We start from the raw sequence: 22142 nt of genomic DNA on the forward strand, positions 1-22142 counted from the left end.
CTGATTGAAGGAATAACCTTCAATCAATGGATTAAAATCCTTTGAATCATTCGATTCGAAGGTTTTAATGGTTCGATCAAACGTTTATTCCTTTGATCGTAGGAATAGAGCTAAATCCTTCGACATTCGAAGTCGAAGGATTTCAATTCGGCAGTCGAATATCGGGGGTTTATTAACCCTCGATATTGGGCCCTAGGTAAATTTGCCCCCTAATATCTAGATAAATGAAGTCACCCAGTTGTGAAGCCTCAAAGTAGTACTTATAGGGGATATTAATACAACGTACAAAGAAGGGTGACAAAGCTGATAAAGGTTATTGAAGGTCTCAGGATAAGCTGTACAAATTGGAAGTGTTTACACTGGAGAAAAGGTGCTTACGCTCTTTGATGTTATATTTACCAGTAGAGTCTACAAGCAGCACAAGGACATCCACTAAGAATAGATGAAAAGAGGTTTCATCATAAGATGTGAATAGTTTTTTTTTTCCAATGAGAGTTTTTTTTTTAAAAAGAGAGTTGTGAAGTTGTGGTTTCTCTAAAATAGTTATACTGGCAGATACATTAGATCAAGAAAGTATTGAATGCCATTTTAACAAGTTATAAAATACAGGGATACTGAAATTAACTTTAAGTAGAAGCTGATCCAGGGATTGATCTGATTGCCCTCTTCAAATCAGGAAGGAATATTGCCCTTTATGAAGCAATCTGCAAAGGGCTTCAGAAGAGGGTTTTCAATCTTTGTCTGGTTTAACTAACAGTTGGGTAAGTTCCATTTCGACAAAAAGTTGAACTTGATGAAACGATGTATTTTTTCCAACAAAAATGACTATGTTACTATATTATGCGTAAATGTAATTTTTTAGGTATTTTTCTAGTTAAATCTAGAAACCACAAATGCAGCCACTAGAGGCTGTGAAAGTATGATGGAACTTGGTATTTTGTAAAAAATTAGGGAAAAATCCATTTAGCTCTCTGCTCATATAACTTCATATTTGAGATTCACTGAACAAACATGCATGGTATTAAGTAGAACTTTCAGCTATAGAACGGGGTACATGCATTAACTGTCACAAATTAAGACAAACATATTTTGCAGCATCTCTTAAATTCAAGAAAAAAACCAAAACAGGGGAGCAATAACGTATACTCTAAGTCAGTGGAGAAAAGTGCTGAATATTGAATATATTGTATATAACTAACCTGTGTCTGTTGAGGGATATTTACAAAGCCTGTATCTCGTGGTCCAACACTGACAAATCGGTTTGCGGGGGAGGTGCTAGGTGTTGAGTAGGCTGTGAATGGTAGAGACAGGAGGTTTCAGAAAAGATTTTATATAACAGTGTGCCAATGTAAGTTTAAATTAGTAAAAATGTTTTACATAAATGATTTACCCTTTTGTCAGTTAGTCCTGTTGCAATTGTTCTGGTAACCACAAATCAATGATTATCATTATAATATCAGATAATACTGATGCAGCTGACTGCCAATTATCTACTTTCATGTTATATCACACCTCAGAGAGCTATGTAAATGTCCCAACCTATCAGAGTGGTGTGAAATACATCAGCAGTAAGCATGGAAGGAACGGGGTATAGCTGTTCCTTACTGAATCTAATCACATTGCAAAGCCCAAACCAAAACCTATAACAGTGCTTCTAACTTACTAAATTACTAAAACTAAATTCTTTTGTTGGGTTTCAAAACCTTTATTAAATTTTCGTGAAGGCAAAATTGTTGACATGGGTGCAGATTTATCAAGGGTCAAATTTAGAATCTTTAGGAGATTTATTTTAAACTCCCACGACTTAGAAATTTGACCAACTGCAATCGATTAAAAAAAAAGAAATCACATTTTTGGTACTCGTGTGAATAGGACCGACCCGCCAACTCAAATAGAATTTGAATCAAATTCGATTCGAGTTTTTTTTTCTCAAAAAAGCTTGAATGTCATGAAGGCTGCAAACAACTCCAAATTGATCCCAGGACGTCCTCCTTTGGTTAAAACAACAATTTGGCAGGTTCAAGGTAGTCAAATTCGAGTTCTTAAAGGGCCAGTGTATGAAATCAAATTTGAATTTTAAAAAAAACTCGAATCGAATTTTAACAATTCCCTAGTCGAATTTGACAGTTTTGGCCAAAAAAAAAAAATGCAAAAATTCAAATTTAAAAGTTGACCCTTGATAAATCTGCCCCTAAATGTATTGGGTTTTTTTTTTTTTACATTTTTTGACATGGCACATGTTCATGGTGTATAGATAATGCTCATAAAAAGATGCCTTACAAACCAGTCTCTGGAGCCCTATAGAAGGATTGGCACCAGAGTAGAATACTTAACTTTGTGCATAGTTTGTAACTCAAAATTAAGGATGGGAAATCTGTTTGAGGAGAATAGGTAACATTTAAAAAAGATACACTGAATTAACCATTAACACACACACACACACATATATATATATATATATATATTTTTTTTTTATTATTTTTTTTTTACAGCCTCAGTGCATTGTGTTTTGCCCATATATGGGATATGAAAGCATTACATCATATTAGTCAATAGATTACTAATTATTTATAAAAAATATTTAATTTTGGCAAGAATAAATATGCATGAATTATATAGCAAACACCATGAAATTTGTATACATTATTTTAAATAAACCAGTAGAAGCAAACAATATAACAAGGGGTACAATACAGGCTCAGTATAAGAATGCATTTTCACAAGCAACAAATACTAATCAACAAAACAATTTACTACCACTCACAATTCAATCCATTAGGCACTATAATGTCTAATGTAAATATCCTAAAAGGTTCATGTCTCCAGAGTGCAGAATTGATACCACATTGTATCAGTGGCAATCATCAAGGATGTACAAGTGTACTGGGGCTATTCATTTTAAGAGGTCCTTTCTTTGCAGAAATCAGAAATATACTGCATTACAGGAAATAAAACATTATGGAAGGAATTATTTATTATAACAATGGACAAGGATCAATCCTTTGTATATTTCATGTGAGCCAAGTTCTTTGCAGAAAACATTGCCTGAATTGCCCATGCACCTTGGTGCAACATCAAATACGGTAACATACCACGTGGAAATGGGAATTTCTGTGAATAGCTGCCTGCTGGCAAATGTCTGCATTAAATTCTGGATTAATTAAATGCCATTGCAATGATGGCAAATTATCGTATCTCATACTCTTATTTAATTATGAAATAGAATTTACGCAAGCACATAAATATAATTAAATGAGCTGTCTGCATCATCAAGCACATATGTTCAATATCTTTTTACTGTTATTTTCTTTACCCATCAAAAAAATTTTGCGATTTAGTTCAAGCAGTAAAGATGCTTAATAATTAGCAGAATTTTAATTTTGACTTCTAAGGGAATGGTGATTCACATGGTGGGGCAAGCTGATCTCATTTAATATTCAATTGCCCAAACATAATTTTAAGCCATATGGAGGCAAGAATTTCACATAATGACGTGAAATAGAATAGGATCCACATAGACCAAGAGCTCTTAAATTAAGCTTGAAAGTTAACTGATAATCATATTTTATACTACTAAACCTAAGCCTATATGCAGCTAGCTCCTCCTTGCCAACTAATTTATTATGGCTGGTGATTTTACAGTCATCTATATAAAACATTCAACAACAAAAAAAAACATTAAATTAATCTATTGAGTGTAATTATTAATCAGTGATAAAGTAGACTAATTAGTTTGCTGTGTGAACTTTCACAGTTAACATACTGCAACTGGGGGGGGATAACAGCTCATTTGAAAACTGAAAGTACTTGTACATCGCAAGTAAAAAAGCGATGTACAAAGAGAGAAAACATATCAGTCCTTCTCCAGGTATATACATGTTTAGCCTTTCCAATCCTATTTAAAATGTAGTAATGAAATTAAATGAAAACCCACAGTGTCCTTGTGGCATGAATGGTAAGCGCTCTTACCATTTACTAGGGAGGCATAGGGCACAATACAAAAATCTTCCACACAGTCCCTGAAGGTAAATAATGCACAAGTGGGAATTACTAGCTCCATCAATACAATGGGCAGCTAATGGGCACATTCGTTTTAAATATACCATATGATTTAGAACAGCAATGTACAATTTAGAACTTACCTATAATGGTGGGCCTAAATGTAAAAAGTGAGCTTACGAACTATAATATAATAACATCTTGTTTTTTACTATTTAGTAACATATTTCCAAAGGCTGCATTTTGTGTATTTATTTTCTCTTCACAATAATACAACACTTCTAACATAACATTTATTATTAACATTAAGGCTTTGAATGATGAGGAATGCTAGAAGATGATAAACCGCATCCAAACTAATATTAATATTAAGTGGGACAGATGTCAAATTGGCATTAAACTTTTGGAAAGCCACTTTACTGGGATTTTTCAGTTCAGAATTTCGACCTATGTATCAGTAAATTGAATAAATTAAGTTTTTCACCAGTTGGTTAAGAAACAGTAACAAAAAAGCCTATATACATATATATATATAGAAGTAAAATCTATATGGGACCCTTCCTAGTTAAAATGTGATTATACGCTAAAGCTGCAAAAAGTTTGAATCCGAAAAACCTGCCAAGGTCATGCAGAAGTCAATGGGAGATGTCCCTTTCACAATTTGAAGGTATTGTGATCTGTGCTGGGTTTCATCCGATAATCCGAAAAATTCTGGGTTTTCGGGTGATAACCAGAAAAAAGCAAGCAATTCAGGTGTTGAATCTGGAAAATTAGTACAATTTTTCCAAACTCCACTTTTATAGTTATTTTATTGATAAATAAGATACAATTGTGAATGGGAGTTTGGATGAGCTTATTTCAAGAAGCAAACACTCCTGTGTGTGGATTATCTGCAAGCTTGGATGATTATATAGTGAATAAAGTACCCCCTCTTGTAAAATATAAGCATATTATAAGTTACCGAGGCGTTTCCTGACCATATACAGGTTTTTTATACAGGTCATGGAACTCCAAGGTAACTTCTAATATCCTCATATTTTGCAACTGGGGGTACTTTATTTATTATAATACACACGTTTCAGTGAGTCATGTGACAGAAATGACATCAGAACTCACCGTTTATAAATGACGACATCAGAACTCACCGTTTATAAGGATATAATTTATAGGGTTATAATTTACAAGATTTTCATGGCTTTTGTGTATTATAAGACAGACAGGACCCTAAATTAAAAAAAGAAGGTGCAGGTACTCATATTATACCCTCACAACCTTAGGCAACCTATAGAAACATGAGCTTGTCTACTACCAGCACTGTACCTTAGTGTGATAGCTGAAGGTATAATATGGGTACCTGCACCTTTCTTTTTTGAATTTATGGGGCTGCCTGACTGATGAGAATACCCTCATAATCAGTCAAGCTTCCAGAGAACCCACACTCAGAGTTTGCTTTTTGAATCCAGCTCTAAAGCAATGGGACTTCTGCTATGCCACTAGGAATGATAGCAAAAAGTTGGGGGTGTGCAGAAAAGGTAGAGTTGTGTTGTACACACTAAATTTGTAAATACCACATCCAAACAACAGGGTATGATTTTCCCTGTTGCAATAAAACTGCCACAGTCACAACTATAATTGGACATATAGGCCCAACATGAGCTCTCAGAAATAACAGTAATAAAAATCAATCTAGAAGTAACTGTCCTTATACCATCATTATAATAAATGTGATCACTGATATTTAATTGTATTATTGTATTGTATTAACATTATTATACTTGAGAAAATGTTTGCTGTGTTAGTAAAGATGGTGCCCGTGAACTCCACTGGACAGAATATGCATAGAGGGATAAGTAAAGACTTAGGGGCATTTGCCTGGGGTAGCAGTTTGGCTGGGGGGAGGAGGGAGGGGAGTCTATGTAGGGTAGGGGTTTTTTTTTAGTTGCTGAAAGCCCTTGGGAGGCTGCACAATTGTTGCATTATTAAAAGTGTATATGTAACATTTTTAGATTAAAAAAAAAGATTGAGGGGGTTATTTATTAACGACGTGTGAAATCTCTAAAAATTTTAGTTTTTTTCAACTAGAAAACTTGAATTTTTAGAGGAAAAAAAACTTGATTTTTCGAGATTTACTATACCCTTATGCTGCAATAAGCCAAAAAAGCTGCCCTCTCAGACCTATCGAGGTCATGTATAAGTCAATGGGAGAGGCACCTATCTTAATTTCAAGTTATTGTGGTCTGTGCTGGGTTTAGCCCGAAATTTTGACTTTTTCAGGGTTTTCGGGGGAAAAACAAAAAAAATCGATCGATTTGTGAAAAAGTCCGAAAAATTTGTACGATTCAAGTTTTTGCTCGAAGTTTTTTTATTAACATTATGAGATAAATTCGGATTTTAGTAAATAACCCCTAAATCTTCTGTGATACACAGTGCTAGCATCTTAAGCAGGGCTTTCAACCTACGACACCACCTTTTCCCCTGCAGTGCTGTACACAGCTAGTAGCTTTAGCAGAATTTTGTTCATTCCACACTGCCACCCCCTTCCTCTGTTCCCTGCATGATAGATTAAATGGGCTGTATAAGGGAGCTTTTCATTATCAGAAACCACAAAAGTAAATAAGTGATACTGAAGCCAAAAGAATACTTACTACATTATAACATGCATACTGTTTTTATAATGCAGCTTCAGCAGAACTTCAGACTGATGGTCATAGTAATACTGATATAAAGGAAGATAAGACAATTGTGGCTACAAGGCTCAAAATAAAAAAAGAACTCTAAAATGCATGAATTTTTGGCTTGCAAATACGAGTACATTAAACTATATGCAACAATCACCCTTTGGAAATCAGTTTTTTTTAAATGTTGACAGAAATCACACTTTCCATTAGTGCATTGGTTGTGAGGGTTTGAAAAGCTATTCTAAATTTGTTTGAAGAAAAATTAGTTTGGTCAGATTTTTCCCATTGCCCATGTTATTCCAACTTTTCAGAACTGTACGGTTTGCTCCAATATGCAGTGCAGGTATCTTACTGACAGATACTAGATGTGCATCGAAAAAATACTATCTCTAAGGGGCATATTTATCAAGGGTCGAATTTGAAAAACGTTGAAATTCAAATTCAAAAAGACCAACCGAAATGAAGTCGATGTTTATTTTGCCCGAATAGGTCAGTTTTCGAACGAATAGGTCCGTATTCAGCCGAATTTGAATGGTACAAATCGAATTAAAAGCGCATTTGATTGAATTCAAATCAAAGTTCCCAATTGACTATTCCCTAGTCGAGGTACACAAAAATAGCTAGAAATTTGAATTTTTTTAATTCGAAAATTCACATTGACCTTTGATAAATCTGCCCCATAGTATGCCTTTAAAATGGAATATGCACCATTAAAATAATGTAAAAAGTAAATGTTACTAATATTTAAACTAATGAAGAACAGACCATTGTACATTTTGGTTCTAATTTATGGAAATTTGCTTCTTGATTACAAGTTTTATTACATTTTTCAATTTGTATCTACTTCTGTGGGAACACAACTTTGGGTCTCTTTCGCAAAAAGAATGAAAACTCCAATGTACTTATGAAAAGTGCAGTTCTCTGCATAGCACAATAGAGTTGGAAGCCCTCTTACTGTAGGTGTTTTGCTGTGGTCATGTGGATCCTATATCATCTCCTTACACAAAATCTGTTGTTACATTTGGGTACGTTTTTTGACAACATTGCACTTTAAGGATCACAGCTTTCATGACTTACTTTTACTTATGATGTGCTGTTTTTAAGCCAGAAAGGGAAGGTACTCTTTGTTTATATTAGCAACATACTATTTCCCTGGTTTCCCAGCTAACTTGGAAGGGAGGTCAATGGAGCACAAGATACATTCTGACAGAGACTGTAGAAAGCCACAGATACATGGCTATTGAAGTCACTTGCCATTTTAGTCAGTGGAAATGAACCTGAGGCTATTCACCACTTCTGTAAAGTAGAAAACTTAGGTAAAATGCACAGTTGAACTAATAAATAATAAGTTCAACTACACAAAGTAATCAAACAAAAAGTAAACATTATTATTAAGAAAAACATTATTTCCTTCACAGGCAGAAGCGCCACAGTCTCCAGGAATTATAGAAATTATGTATCTCACAATCTCTAATAAAATGGCCTAATTTCACTATAACCTTTCTTTTTCCTGTTTTCCGATGCTTACACTCTCCAATTGTAGTTTTTTCTAGCTCAACCAATGCATGTGAAGGGTCCTTGTGAAGTGGTGTGTCATGGTTTGTATGCAACTGACTGTTGGCATAGTCCATGCCCTTCATAAGTTTTTGCACATAAATCTTTGTGCCAGCAATATCCGGTGCAAAAATATGGGATTGTTTTAATTATACTGGACTTCTGGAAAACAATACTGAATTACTAGTAATAATATGCCAACCTAAGTTGATTCTTTTACATTTTGCCTTATGTATAAAAACCTTTTCCACAGCTTTTCATACTTTCTTTTCTTTTCTTATACTCTAAGTTCTACTTGGGGAGGTATCATCCTGCAAGTTTAACCTTCCGTCACACTGCTGATAAAATTCAGGCTGCATTATGTGGATGCTGGGAATATGAAAGCTTTTGTTTCTTTGGAGGCTGCTAAATAAATGATGTGAAATGAGCCATATGAAGTTAAGCTTAAACTTGAGTAAGAAGGCTTGTAGCAGAGAAGAACCACAATGGACCTCAGTATTTCTGGAACAATTTCACTGTTTGACTACCAGTTTTCTTTACACAAACTCTGCAAGTTGTTATGGGCAAGATTTCACTTTTCAACTGAGATAAGGTATGTATTTTGAAATGTACAAAGGTTTTATATACTCTAGGCCTGTGCTGTACAGCACAGAAGTTAGGATAGAAAAATATAGTTGTGTTGCTTTATTTAAAAAAGTGAACATCAAAGTTTTAGCTGTATATGTAAATATTGTGTAGCATTAAGAAAAGCCCCAAATACAGACACATAATAATGTGACACAATGCTTTTTACAATATGGGTACAAAATATATTTTGTAAAACGTTTACCAGTCATCAACAGGGTAAAACAGGGCAATTCCCTTTGCTTTCAGTAGAAGTGGGTGTATGTATTGTTTCTGTGCATACTCACTTGGTGATGTGGGAGAGGCAGCTCCTCCTTCTGTAGATGTACTTGGAGGCTTTGTGTCTGGCACAGGCAAAGGCACAGGCCTAGCCATTGGTGGCGGTGGAGGTGGTGGCAACATTGGAGTAGGAAGGAATGGATTGTGCACCTTGCCTTGGCTGCTACCGTTAGGCTATCAACAAAAAAAAAAACAAGAGCTCTAATTAACCTCTCAATGAAACTCAACTACTGTATGAAAGCAGGAGATCATTAACACAATAGACAGTACAAGCAAGTTTCAAGCAGGTAAAATCTGTCAGCAACTCATAGCACTGAGATTGGGGTTAGGAGAAAAACATGTTGGGTTGAGGAACTCACCCATCAACCAATCATTAAATATATAAACTGTAATAAAAAGATTTAGTAAATAGCCACTACAATTTACAGACCTGAAGCAATTGTGCAAGTGTTACAGCTAGAAAAACTATGCTAGAAATAGACAAAACCTAATACAACTGCATCAAAATGTTTCTAAACGTGTTCTGCCCTAGGTTGCATTTGGTGTTTTACACTTATACTGTACATACATGTACAAAGTTTCATTAAAAAGACACGAGTTCTATTTTTTTCAAAATAGTTTTTTGTGCTGGACTTCCAATAAAAAAACAATTTTGAATAAAAATCACGATGTTTCTTGTTCACTGCTTTGTATAACTTGGGTTTTTTGCCACACAGGAACAGTTGTTATTATTTCCCATTTAATTTATGCTGGAAGGCGTTCGATTCCTGCATTCTGAGAGTATCAGTTCTGACAGCAAGCAACAAATTGATCTGTGTTTGACAGTCTAGTACTATGTGGACCAAAAGAGCAAACAGAGCAAACAATACAACGACCCTATTTTTTATTTTCTTTTTGCAACAGGATTTTAAAAATCTCTTTCCTAGAGGCTTTGTAAAAACTATGGAGGCTACAGATTTACCCTTCAACTGCTCAAAATTCATTTACATCTAAAATAATACTGGGTTTCGTTAGGAAACTTTCTGTAGACTTTTAGCGTCTCATTCCTGATTATTATAATCCTGGCTATGATCAATGGCTATGATCAATTGCTATGCTAAACAAAATGCTTTTGTGTCGTATAAGGTGCATAAAGCTTTAACCCCAAAATGTGTTAAGTGTAAATCATATTAGTAGGCAACAATAGCTTTAGTTACATTTGTGTTCTATGCGATATACACAGTGATTTCTTTACTGTTGCGCTAAATTGTACATGTGTATTTGTTCTGAACAGTCTGTTAATTAGAAAATTTCACACCAATTTTAATTTATGAGCAGCATTTTGTCACCAACCTTAAACACAAACCTTTTATTAAAAAAAAAAAGGTTAGCGGTGGTGTAATAGCATTTGGTAGACTGCAGAACATATAAGAGATGGACACAAGGATAAGAACAATTCTAGTCAACAACATGGATCATAGCAGGTAGTTCACCCTATATTGTGTATTGTGTATATGCAACATACATTATTCCCTCAAAAGTACAGTTACCATTTAGGCAGCAACATAATAGTCATTGCCACCTTACACAGCATTTGACTTCTTTGTATATCAATTTGCCCCTCATCACACAAACACACATTATTATTTGAGAGTGACTGTTCAACTATACTGTTTCTAAAGTGGCTAACATTTGTTTTAATAAGGAATTATCTCAATGTAGAGAATTGTACTAAAAGCCAACTAGCTTGTGAAATAGTTTTAACTGTGCATACAGATTAGCAGGCAAGATAAATAAGACAGAGAAGGAATGATATTTGTGGTATATAAAGTTCAAGTTGTGGTCAACTTGAACTTAAGTACCTCATGTTTAAGTATAAATAACATTACAGACCCAGAACATCTGTCTTAAGACAAGCTGTTAGATATCATTTAGCAAAAGCTAACTCATTTGGTGCCTTCACACTGTTTAGTAGTCAGTATGTACATAGGAGCAGTGGGCTTATTCAGAATTATAGGTCAAAAGGTTGCAGACAATCTAAACTGTGATATATGAGCAGATAAATTCTGCTTATGCATCGCATTACTTCTGTATGCATGAAAAAGGAATTTGTATGATATAGCTGGATCTATTCTTCCCAAAATTCATTTGGCCTTAATTTTTATTTTATATGTATTTTGTTTTAATTATTAATATTCCATTTCTAACACAGCCAATTCTACCTGATATAGTCAATGTTGCCAAACTGATTGTGAGGTATCAATGCTATTGCTTATCTTTCTAACCAGGCCATACATGTCTACATGGGGAAAAGAACCACCAAGATGTGTTCCTTTACATAAAACCAATGTGTTTTTTTTAAACTGCAGTAATCAGATAAAATTGTGATGTTAATTCCATTCAGTTAGAACCACTAGGCAACTATTAGCACTATTAACTGTAGGTAGAAGCTTGCTTATAAGCATCATTAATAAAACATACAATATAGCAGGGGTCACCAACCTTTAATACCATTGAGCCACATTCAAATGTTAAAAGTGTGTGCTAACACACATAAAAATAAATTCTTGTTGGTTGCCAAATCAGGGCTTTGATTGTCTATTTTGGTAATTGCATGTGAACAGCCAGCTTCCGGACGCCTTGTTTGCAATGAAAAAATTTATTTTTCACTCCAAGTCAGGAAATAAAAATGAGCACCTATTCTGGGCCTATGGTGAGCAATATCAAAGGAAGTTCTAAGCAACATAATGTTAGCAAGCCACTGTATAAGTGTCACTGCATTCCTTGTTTTGCAATAACATGACCACAGACTGTGCCTTTTGCATTAAAAATATAATCTTTAAATAACTGACTAATTTTGAAAAATATGTTTAGTAGATGGGTGAAGTACAGTTTTAATATGGCTGTTTGTAATACATTGATTAATGAGAGTGAAAAAATGGCCACCAACAATTCAACCTCTCAGTTCCCGCCAGCAATTCAATACTAGAACCATTCGCAATCAATGTTGTTAGCACAGTCTGTGGAATATAACTTTATTCGGTGGTGTTTCATACACTTCTGAACTAGTAAAAACTGTTTCCTTACATTTAGGAATCCCACTTGTCCAGCCTGCTGACTAGCGTCGGGGCAGACAAGTTGGACAAACTCTTTCAGCGTCTCCTGCGGATGATAGCGGATTGCTGGGTGTGAGAAGTATGGCCCAGGCTGCTGGATAATAGGCGATGTTGGAAAATGAAGAGTTGATGGAGTTGCATGTGGACTTGCTAGAAGAGAAAAATACAAAAAGATTCTGTTAGTGGTTGTTATAGAATGTAATAAGTTCATGTATAGGTCTACAGAATCTACTCTAAACAATCTTAAGAAGAAACACATCAATTATTTTAGTGTTTAAACAGAAAAATCTTCTTGAAAGAAATGTATACTTTGTGGCCCAGAGTCCTACTCCTGGTGTTGCATTAGTTTCAGATTGAAATCATTTGAGAATTTCCACATTTCCAACTATCTTCATTTCATTTTTCACAAAGTCTAGGCGCAACAAGAAAGACCAGAAATAAGCCTGTGTACAGTTACTCACAGATAAATTTAATTGTGTGCTCCCCTCCCAGAAAGCTTTGGTTCTCATAAGCCATAATTATATTTAGACAAAATGGTATTTACAAGGTAAATTAATATAAAATACTTTCTATATCCTTGCTACTAGTCTTTATAAATGGTTTGATGTGTGTTTTGACATTGCCTCATCCTAGAATTTAAACTGCTACTTGGCTCTTGGAAATGTGCTGCTCTTAAAGTGTATGAAGGAACAAACTCACTTTACATTGGAAGGCATGAGAAATAAATAGAATTGGGTAGAATTTGTAAAAGAAATTACTAACTAACTATTTAACTACTAATGACTATGGGAAGCTTTGGGTTAGGCTATGCTGATATAAAACACATGTACTGAATCAATATATAAGGAAGGAAGCTTCTGTACTACCTCACCCCAATACTAACCAATAAGTACAAAAAACTAATTTTGATATCATACAGGGTACCAAAAAAGGCAAAGCCATTTTTACATCTGAAGGCAATGCTAATTCAAACAAGCTATTACATGTCTAACTACTATGAAGCAAGATTTTTAGCACTCATTAACAGCCATAGTACTAGTATTGTGCAGTCTGTACAAAGCAGAATTCTTTTGAAAATTGCAATTAAACACAATGCTATTTTTCTTTCTAAGAGATGCAAAGAAACCACTTCCTATACTTTGCATATAAATAATATATACAGTATTTCTATATGGTTAATACCTGAAGGGGAGTTCTTAGCAAACACCTTGGTTCCTAAAGAAGTGCATTTTTGTTATGGATTATACATGCATTTCACATGAAATACTGATTGTTAGATGTTTGCTAGTAATTAAAAGGTCCTAATAAAAAGATTATTTCAGACTTTATGCCCAGATACACAGCTTTGTTGACTATTTAATTTTTTCAACAGGAAAGAGAATATAAATGAACAGAAGAATTGATATCCATAGCATGATACATGTTGGGACTGTCACATCCTATTCCTTTCCTTGCTTCGCACTAGTACTTTACTCAACATGTGTTAGGTCAAATTACACAACACTGATTATCCTGTCTATCTGCTCAATGTATTTGTCATTTCAATTGACCATATTAGCGTACTAATTGGCAGCGCCTCGATTCCCACTGATGTGAAATCCTTTCAAACATCATATAACAGCTGTGTTTATCGGAAATATGAAGAGTGACTCTTTAATAAGGAAGATGGGCAATCTGCCAAGATCTTGAAGCGATTTTGCACCCTAGTGCATAATGTAAGATATAAGCAAAGAAAACTAAACAATTATTTTCTAGCTCATCAGATAGTACAATCAAAGCAGTTACTCAAAAAGTCAGTAGCTTTTTCTCTACCTGCAGGGAATACCTTAATGGCACCCATTAGTTGGGAACACTTGTTAAAAATAAAAAGACTATGCTCTCTCTAAATAAGGAGTATAGCTCACCTATAGTATTTTTAACAAAAAGAATACAAGAACAGCATGTCATAAGGAACCCAAACGATCTATTGGTTCTCCTTAGAATTTGTAGTACAACTATCTTACAGAGTGATAATCAAAAGGAGCAAAATGTATATTTAGGGAGTTATTTACTAAAACTCGAGTTTATCTCCCATACACACATTGAACTAACTTCTCAACAATTCTTCGCAAAAGTCAGAGCGAAAAAACATCGCAAAAAAGTCAAGTCAATTCCAATCGTATGATTGACACTCCGAAAACTGAACTTTATTGAATTGTCACTGCGAAAACTCAACTTTATTGGATTATCGGACAATACCCCGACTTTGGGTCAGATTTAATTCAGTGAGAAAACGTTATCTCGTGGTTTATTACATGAAAACTCATGGACGAGATTCAATTGAAGTAGAAAATTTCTCCTAATTCAGTTCCAATTTTCCCCATAGACTTTAATAGAGTTTTCATGTGATAAATCATGAGATACGATATTCTGAATTGAATTGCATCTCAAATTGAATCTCGTCCATGAGTTGTTTTTTTTTTTCTCAATGAATTGAATCTTGCTCTTTAGTGGATTATACAGCGCAGATCACAATGTCAAGAAACAACTTCAAGAGCATCTGTCATTGACGCCTACATGACCTCAACAGGTTTGAGATGGAGTATTTTTCAGATTTTTAGCAGCTTTAGGGTATAATAAAGCTCTTTAAAAACTCAAACAGATAAATTTGAGGTTTAATAAATGGGCCCCTAAGTAATAATAATAATAAGAAATTATAGGAATTAACCTAGTTAAGTTGTAAACCAGTACAGTAAAAGTTGCCCTTAAGTGAAAGGGTAAAACACAGTAATGCAATGTAAGGTCACTAATAAACACCTCAGACTGTGAATGGCAGAATCTTTATAATGTGCAGAAACATCTGTGGGCATGGATAGCTTTCATAGTACCCAAAGATGCAAATAAATGAATGTTTAGATTGAAGATCCTAGCCTGTTCTGAAACACTTGTATACAGTTTTAACCTTAAGATCTTAACATAACACACTTCCATAGCTGAGATGAAGGGGAAACTGTCTAGCTGTAGTTTTTTTCAGGACATTCTTTTCTCTGTGACATTTGTCAGATGAAAGACATGGCAGCTTATGATAAAACCACCATAGTTCTGATTGTTTTCAATAACAGAAACCCAGGCATCAGTATATTTTATAAACTTCTTCGCAAAAGACCAGTATGAGTTGAGAGAAGGTCAATATTTATGGCAGTGGAAGAAATACCCTAAGAGAATTTTCTGAAAATATGGCAACTAAAGACTGCCAATGTTATATTTTACCACCCACCAAATTTTTGATTCAAAATATGCGAAGATCTCATTTGAATGATTGAATTGTAGGGTCTGGCTAAGTAAAGACTCTAGATAATCTGCCATCACACAAAGGGCTAGATTCAATTCAGTGAGAAAAATGTTTATCACATGAAAACTCATGGACAATATTCAATCTGAGATGCAATTCAATTCAGAAAAATTTATCTCATGGTTTATCACTAGGAATCTCTATTGAAGTTTATGGGAAAAACTGGAACTGAATTTGAAGAAAAGTTTTTCCTCCTCAAATTGAATCTTGTTCATGAGTTTTCATGTGATAAACCATGAGATAACTTTTTCTTACTGAATTGAATCTGGTACACAGTCACAACAAATATATGTTAATCCGGCTACATTTCTGCAATACATATTGTCATATTGTCATTGTGCTTCCCACAATAAACCTATTTAACTCAAAAGTTAAAGTTAGCTATTTTATTTCTGGAGAATGATTGGGCAATAGGGTATGACAATAATACTAATCAAAAAATGAGGAATGATTGATTCAAGTTAAAATACGTTTCCAAAACATATTGTTACCCTTTATTTATACAGCGTTAACATATTGCATATAACTTTACAAAAATCCTGCATCAATCACATCAGCCCTACCCCAATGGAGCTAATGATATAAGGTCCCTAAGGATACCTGTAAGGAAACCTAAGACCCCTGAACTCCAGCAATATTGACCTCTGCACCACTATGTTCATGGTTAAATTAAGTTTAACATTGATTTGGTCCTCATTTTTATTTTGTTTTAATAATTTTTCCAATTTGAATATCTGCTCAGAGGAAGAGATTGTAAAATAAAAAATCAGAACAAAACCTTAATGAATTCAAAACCTACAAAAAATGTAAATGACTGAGGGGGTTATGTCATGAAAGGCACTACATTTGCCCTCGAGCAGTAATCCATAGCAACCAATCAGCAGGTAACCTTTAACGGTCACCTGTTTAAAGGCAAACATCTCATTGATTGATATGGGTTACTGCTCCTGGGCAAACTTAGTGCATTTTATTACATATGGGGGTAAGACTTTTAATACAATGTAGTTCATCAGCATTAACATTATACTCAGGCAATAAATTTAAGAAGTTTAGGGGCCTATTAAATAAAACTCAAATTTTTCTAATTATTTTCTTAAAACAAAGTTGGCAGATTAGTAGTCAGCACAACTTCAACTCCCTTCTTTGGCTGGGTGCACGTCCTCCAATGGCCACTTTCCACTCACAATACTGGCAAAGAAATTAGTCCAGCACCCAAAGTTTAGGATAAAACGGCCTTTATTGGACCAAGGGCATTACAGCAACGTTTCAGACCAAATGGTCTTTTATCAAGCTGCTTGATAAAAGACCATTTGGTCTGAAACGTTGCTGTAATGCCCTTGGTCCAATAAAGGCTGTTTTATCCTAAACTTTGGGTGCTGGACTAATTTCTTTGCTTAAAACAAAGTTGACCAAACTCACTTTCACAACCTGAACTCATTTATCAATATTTTTTCCTGAAAAAGTAGTGAAAAGTCAAGATAATATCCTGCAACAAAATCGAGCATCAATTCATATCATACGATTGGCGCTCTGAAAACTCGATTTTATTGTATTGCCATTGTGAAAACTCAGAAATCAGATGAAAACCCCGACTTTGGGCCAGATTAAATTCAGTGAGAAAAATTTATCTCATGGTCTATCACGTGAAAACTCATGGATGAGATTAATTTTGAGGAGAAAAAACTTTTCTCCAAATACAGTTTTTACCCACAGACTTCAATAACGTTTTCACATGATAAACCATGAAATAAGTTTTCTGAATTGAATTGCATCTCAAACCGAATCTCATCCAATTTTTACGTGATAAAAATTTTTCTTACTGAATTGGATCTGACCCTTTATTGGGTCTAGAAACACGAAAAGTTTGAGTTATCCCCCTAAAAAACTCTACCAGAAAAAAATCAAGGTTTCATAAATTGGCCCCTCAGTGCCTTGCACGTGGTAAATTTAGTACTGAGCTATTACACTTTTAGAGTGATACTGGTTTAGTATATATTTTTTGCATACAAAAGACTAAAAATTTTAGCAGGTTATGCAAATACACTTTGGGGGGAATTCACAAAAGTGGTGATATTGAGATAAAATAAAAGTGGAGATAAAAATGTTTAATAAAAATTGCCACCAAATTCACAAACCTCTATCTCCTCTTTTGTGAATTTGGCTTTTAATCAGACAGTTTTCAGATTTTGTCTTTCACACGATAATTTAACCAATTTTTTCTGAATTTGTCTTTAGCTCCTACTAAACCTGCCAGTCAGCCATCTAATTCAAGTGTCTAATTGCTGCTAAAACTAAAAAAATGGCTGGGAGACTTTACTTTTCCTTTAGATAATACATTCACTCAAATGGCTAATACTGACTCGATCATTAGGCCAAAACAAGTAAAACTGTGCAAGCTTGACTTCAAAACTTTTACATATAAAATACACTTTTTTTGTTTTGTTAATGAGGCCCTATCTATAGGGCCTCATTAACAATGAGGCCCTATCTATATAATGCTATCTATAAAATGCTAATCCCTATTGATATAATAATTCCCCAATGGGGCACCTCCAAAAGGGGTGAAATAAAGATTGGGAGAACCAAAGCAGAGCAGTTTATTTTAGAATTGATATGATACATGGGGAAGAGTTATACTGAGCTTTATCAAATCCAATGACTAAGGAGAGCACTGCAAGCAAAACTGCTGTAATACATTTTATCTGTGGACTACAATTCACACAACATGTTTTGGGCCTTTCGGGTCCTTTCTCAAGTGTCCTATGCTGAGCTTTACTCCATTTTTAAAATGTCATTTAAAATTTAGTTTTTGTGCCATTTTTATGTCGTTTGAAAGACAAATGCACAAAAGTGTCTGTAAACTGTCTTTCTTTCGCTAAAAAATTAAAAGCGGCGGTCGAGTCGAAATTTAGGGGGATTTCTGTTTGTGAATATGGAGAAAGTATTTTTTTATCACCACTTTTACTCCAAAAATGGTCTCTCTCCACTTTTGTGAATTCCCCCATATTATTTTGCAGACTAATCTTTATCATAGAAACACAGTAACACAATTCAGCCGCACAGCCTTTTTAAGTGTTTGTAGCAGTTAAGCCAAATTAACTCAGCATGATGTCTCTCACATCTATATGCCTGCAAATTATTATTGTAATACAACTTTTAGTTAAAGCGTTAGTCTAGTAATTATTGATGTATTCTGCAAAGGGAAGCTGGCTAATCACTGCCCTTTATAAGCCATTCTCAGCATGAACTTATACAGTTAATTTTAAATAGTACTAACCCTCTCTCTCTATCAACAGATAAATGGGAAGAGCAATCTTTCTTTATGTTTTCTAGGTTATAGCAAAACTCTCCTCAATAAAGCAAAGACAATGTTCTAATTACATGGTTTCTGACTTTTGTTTAATTGTAGTTTTAATAGATCGCCTGCTTTTCCAGACAGTTGTGCAATAATAATTAACAGGATAGTACTAAGGCAATTAATTTAGAAAATACTAGGTTATTATTTATCCCAAGTTCTCTGTCAAAAGGTTTACATATACTGGCACGGAGACTTCATTATGTATACTTGCTGTGTATGCCTTTTAGATTTTTAAAATTGCTAGGTATATATAATTTCTGAAGAGACAGAAGCATTCACAGATGATGAGTCATATATATATATATATATATATATATATATATATATATATATATATATATATATATATATTGGACAGTGTTTTTAAAACCACTCCATTGTTATGAGTCATTTATTTGCCATTGGTCACAAAGTCTCATTTATAAATATGGAGCCATGGGGGTTTTGATTAACTTATTTGGTTTGGTGACTACCAATGGCCTGAGTCTCTGTGATTAATTCACTGTGATAAAAACAAATTACAAAGCTAAATAAACATGTGTATATGGTCTACATTTTATACGATGTTTTTATTGTTATAATCTAGAAATTTGCCTCTACGTTTTTACTTTCACTTTATTGGCTTGTTGTGGGGGCTATAATATCAATAAAGGTCTTTTTTTACCACTCCAAAACATTACATTTTATAAGAACTGCTGTTTAACTATTTGCTTAACTGTGAAAGATACAGCTGAAACATTGGTTAATAAAACATGTTTTTTTCACATCTAATGCCAGGAAATGTTCAACTACAAACACTTTATAATCATATAAATGCATAAGGTAGCAGAAAAAAAAATTCTGAATTTTTTGTTAGGTATGTGTTGTGTAAATGTGCACAAGGACTAGGCATAAAGTACTAGACCTATGAGGAGTTGGAGGGTTGCCCATGTCTAAATTCAGAACATGAAAATATTTCAAAGACTGTCCAAATCAATTAAGGTGGCCATACACAAACCAATAAAAGCTGGCAATTTAGTCCCCCTGACCAAGTCAGCAGCCTATTTGCCTGTACATGGGAGAGCTGCCATGCCTGCCTGACCGATATCTGGTCATATTGATCGAAAAAGATTAAAAATTCCGTTGTGTTGTAGACCACATCGGCTCCCTGATGCAGTCCTCACCCTGACGACCTGCATTTACCATTGCTGTGATCAGCCCCCATTGGGGAAAGATCCTCTTGTTTGGTGTGTGGATCTTTAAAGGGAATCTGTCGTCATTTTAAACTTTTTTTTTTTTTTGCATTTTTATAAAAAACACACATCCATAAACACTGTCTGGCAAATAAAATGTTAATCCACAAATCCATGCACAAGTTATTTTAGTTTGTATTTTGTCATGGGGGCTTCCATTTCTGCTCTTTACACATTCATCCTGTGCTGCTCTAACAGCAGGCACAGCATTACCTGTGTGCTTGGAGGCAGCCACTCTGTAATGAAAAGCCAAGTCGCACTACGACATATCTAGCTGTACACTCCCCCTCCCCTCTCTGCCCATGCGTGTGATGTTTGAAGGAGAGCGGTCACATGGTTTGCAGGGAAGCAATTACTTTCACTTTCCTAGTTCTGCTCTACAGCTGCACTAGCAGCCCCTCCTCCCACAGACACTATCAAAGCTCCTGCTGTTCTGTAAGTTTGATCTTTGCATTCCTTTCTCTCCTTGCTGCCTTCCTAGTTAGTTTTACTGGTTACTAGATGAGGTAAAGGAGCTGTGAGATCCCTCTGCTAAACACCTCACACAGACCTTGCTCCTTTCCTGCCTGCAATACTTCTTTTTTCATTAACTACTTACTGCCTCCTTTCCCCTGACCTATTTTAACCCTTCCTAGACTTCCTCCTAAGTTTTCCTGGTTTTCAAGTATGTCCTCCTTATTTTATCCTTTTTTTCTATTCCCTGTCATCAGTCCTGGGAGTGTACTCCTGTGTTTCTGCCATTCATTTTTGTGTAAACAAATATAATAAACCATCTATATAAAATATTTGAATTGTGTGTGTGTGTGTGTGTGTGTATATATATATATATATATATATATATATATATATATATATATATATATATATATATATATATATATATATATATATATATATATTTATATATCCTTTAAAAGCCTGATTGCTGGCTGGGGAGGATTTAGCCCTCAGTGAAAAAAACAGCGTTCAATGGACATTGATTACAGGTAATGCTAGAATGCACATATAAAATAAAATAAGTTAGGGACCGCCATTAGGGGTTTACCTTGACGTGGTATGGTGGCTTATCAATTTTATGATCATAACTTTGTAACAAAATAACCCCTATTTGGGTACATATGCAATAGCATTTATTATACTTATATATATATACTTTAAAGCCTTTAGAGTGCTCCCACAACCCCCCTGTTTTGATATTGTATATATATATATATATATATATATATATATATATATATATATATTTTTGAAACGTAAGTGGGGGCAGTGATCACAGGACTATCTTATTTCAGTCCTTCTGAAGTGGTGGCAGTGGGAGCTTATCTTGATACCTGCCTATTGTTCAATTGACAGGCTCAGCAGACAAGGCTCTATTTACATTACAGCAGCTTGTAGGAGGGAGGGGTAATGACATCACTCCAACTTGCAGTGCAGCAGTAAAGTGTGACTGAAGTATATCAGAGCACAAGTCACATGACCTGAGGGCAGCTGGGAAATGTCAAAATGTCTAGCCCCATAGCATATTTTAAAATTAGATATAAAAAAATCCATTTCCTGTTTTGAAAAACGGATTTCAATGCAGGATTCTGCTGTAGTAGCACTATTAACTGATACATTTTGTAAAAAACATGTTTTTCCACGACAGTATCCCTTTAAGGTGGTTATCTATTAAAGGTCAAGTTGATTTTTACTTGAATAATTCAAGTTTTCAAGGGTATTTTTCAGTCACAACTTGAATTTTCAGGTTACTTAAAACAACCCTAATTTTTCAGGGTTTTTTTTAAAAAGAAAAACTCAAATGTTTCGAGATTTATTATATCCCAAACCTGGAAATAATTTGAATCCGAAAATATTCCAGCTAAAGCCTGTCAAGGTCATGTAGAAGTCAGTGGCAAAGGTCCCTTCAACCATTTGAAGATGTTTGTAGACTTCGTGATGTTTGGGTTTTTTCAAGTGGGTTTCGCTCAAAAACTAAAAATTGGAGCAATTTGA

General features: G+C 34.5%; 1 protein-coding gene across 7 annotated transcripts in view; it reads right to left on the reverse strand.

Moving 5' to 3' along the window:
• Positions 1 to 22142, reverse strand: part of LOC108714237 (nuclear factor 1 A-type) — a 229730-nt gene that overhangs the window by 32151 nt on the left and 175437 nt on the right. For all 7 annotated transcript variants that reach the window (XM_018258267.2, XM_041590407.1, XM_018258266.2 and 4 more), the window contains 3 exons: positions 12201 to 12379; positions 9143 to 9308; positions 1200 to 1291 (listed from right to left, as the gene is read on the reverse strand). In XM_018258267.2, the coding sequence (XP_018113756.1) occupies positions 1200 to 1291; positions 9143 to 9308; positions 12201 to 12379 (437 nt within the window). The remainder of the gene's footprint in view (positions 1 to 1199; positions 1292 to 9142; positions 9309 to 12200; positions 12380 to 22142) is intronic.

The sequence above is a fragment of the Xenopus laevis genome, chromosome 4L, assembly GCF_017654675.1.
Source record: "Xenopus laevis strain J_2021 chromosome 4L, Xenopus_laevis_v10.1, whole genome shotgun sequence".
Lineage (NCBI taxonomy): Eukaryota > Metazoa > Chordata > Amphibia > Anura > Pipidae > Xenopus > Xenopus laevis.